This window comes from Limulus polyphemus, unplaced genomic scaffold (genome assembly GCF_000517525.1).
Source record: "Limulus polyphemus unplaced genomic scaffold, Limulus_polyphemus-2.1.2 Scaffold6961, whole genome shotgun sequence".
Taxonomy (NCBI): Eukaryota; Metazoa; Arthropoda; class Merostomata; order Xiphosura; family Limulidae; genus Limulus; species Limulus polyphemus.
Genome location: NW_013672571.1, coordinates 20,789 through 22,663, shown reverse-complemented (window position 1 = coordinate 22,663; position 1,875 = coordinate 20,789). Strand labels below are relative to the sequence as shown.

Sequence of the window (1,875 nt, the reverse complement as noted above, 5' to 3'; positions counted from 1 at the left end):
GTGGAGGTGGAACCCCAGGCATTCTTGGTGGCGGAGGACGCGAAACTGGGGGCGGTTCATCCCCTCCAGCTCGACTTTTGAGTTCTGACAACACATCACTGAAGACATCTCGGGGAGTAGTTGGTCGTTTCCCCAATGTTGTCTTCTCCGGCAAGGGGGGTGCGGGTGTCATAGGCATTTGGGTTGATTTAGGTGGAAGAGGGGGAGGCGCTACGGGAGCAGTCTGAAGAACAGGGGTCATTACGTCTGTGCCCAAAGTCTGTTGTGGAGAAAGGGCAGATGGAAATCCAGTAGCTGTTGGTAAGAACAAAGGCATTGGAGTCATAGAGTTGGTAGCAAAACCATCTGTGGGCAAGGGGGTTTGGTTAGGAAGTGGGCTACTTATTTGAGGGGGAGAAGTCGGCGAAACCTGAAAATATGAAAATTAACGCATCAAACACTAATGCAACGCTGTTTTATATTTAATAATACCTTGTATTCGGTGCATGGCCATGAAATGCAACGCTGTTTTACATTTAATAATACCTTGTATTCGGTGCATGGCCATAATGCAACGCTGTTTACATTTAATAATACCTTGTATTCGGTGCATGGCCATGAAATACAATTCATGTGTCTTCTTGCTTATCTAACTTATAATCTACAACACATATAATAATCTTATAATGGCTAAATTAATACGTTTTTAAGAAAACCAATACAATACTTTTTTTTTTCTACAAAACGTTTAGATTTTTTTATTTTTATCTTTAATTAAACATTCAATGGGAAAGTTTATATTATGGTCTATAATGAACAAAACCTGACCACGTTCGTGTGCAGCATCTGCTGAAGAGCTTGGTTTTGGTGCATCAGTTGTTGTTGAATCTGAAGGTTTTGCTGAACGGCTGATGCCAAGAACGCCCTCTGCTGGAGCTGAAACATAGTTTATGGATTTTAAATATAACAAAAATATTCAGTGTAGTAGTTTCGTAATGCACACCATTAATTTCTGAAAAAAAATTATATTTATGGAAAACTTCATAAATCAAAAAATAGCATTATAAACTTAGATACAACTGTGTTCAATAAATTATTCAAACGTCTGGTTAGTCTTATTATGTGTTTACAGATTGAAGTTAAGTTTGTCATTTAATAAGTCTTAAGGTGGACGTTGGACAAGAATCAGTATCTTAAGGTGGACGTTGGACAAGAATGAGTATATTAAGGTGGACGTTAGGCAAGAATGTATCTTAAGGTGGACGTTAGGCAAGAATCTGTATATTAAGGTGGACGTTGGACAAGAATCTGTATATTAAGGTGGACGCTAGACAAGAATCTGTATATTAAGGTGGACGCTAGACAAGAATCTGTATATTAAGGTGGACGCTAGACAAGAATCTGTATATTAAGGTGGACGATAGACAAGAATCTGTATATTAAGGTGGACGATAGACAAGAATCAGTATATTAAGGTGGACGCTAGACAAGAATCAGTATATTAAGGTGGACGCTAGACAAGAATCAGTATATTAAGGTGGACGCTAGACAAGAATCAGTATATTAAGGTGGACGCTAGACAAGAATCAGTATATTAAGGTGGACGCTAGACAAGAATCAGTATATTAAGGTGGACGCTAGACAAGAATCAGTATATTAAGGTGGACGCTAGACAAGAATCTGTATATTACGGTGGACGTTAGACAAGAATCAGTATATTAAGGTGGACGTTAGACAAGAATCAGTATATTAAGGTGGACGTTAGACAAGAATGAGTATATTAAGGTGGACGTTAGACAAGAATGAGTATATTAAGGTGGACGTTAGACAAGAATGAGTATATTAAGGTGGACGTTAGACAAGAAACAGTATATTAAGGTGGACGTTAGACAAGAA

General features: G+C 38.4%; 1 protein-coding gene across 1 annotated transcript in view; it reads right to left on the bottom strand.

Annotated features, from left to right (window-relative positions):
- LOC106474219 overlaps window positions 1-1,875 on the bottom strand; it is a 47,772-nt gene that overhangs the window by 25,516 nt on the left and 20,381 nt on the right. Inside the window, exons 13-14 of the mRNA XM_022402570.1 lie at window positions 808-915; window positions 3-409 (exon numbers count right to left, since the gene is read on the bottom strand). Coding sequence (XP_022258278.1) covers window positions 3-409; window positions 808-915 — 515 coding nt within the window. The remainder of the gene's footprint in view (window positions 1-2; window positions 410-807; window positions 916-1,875) is intronic.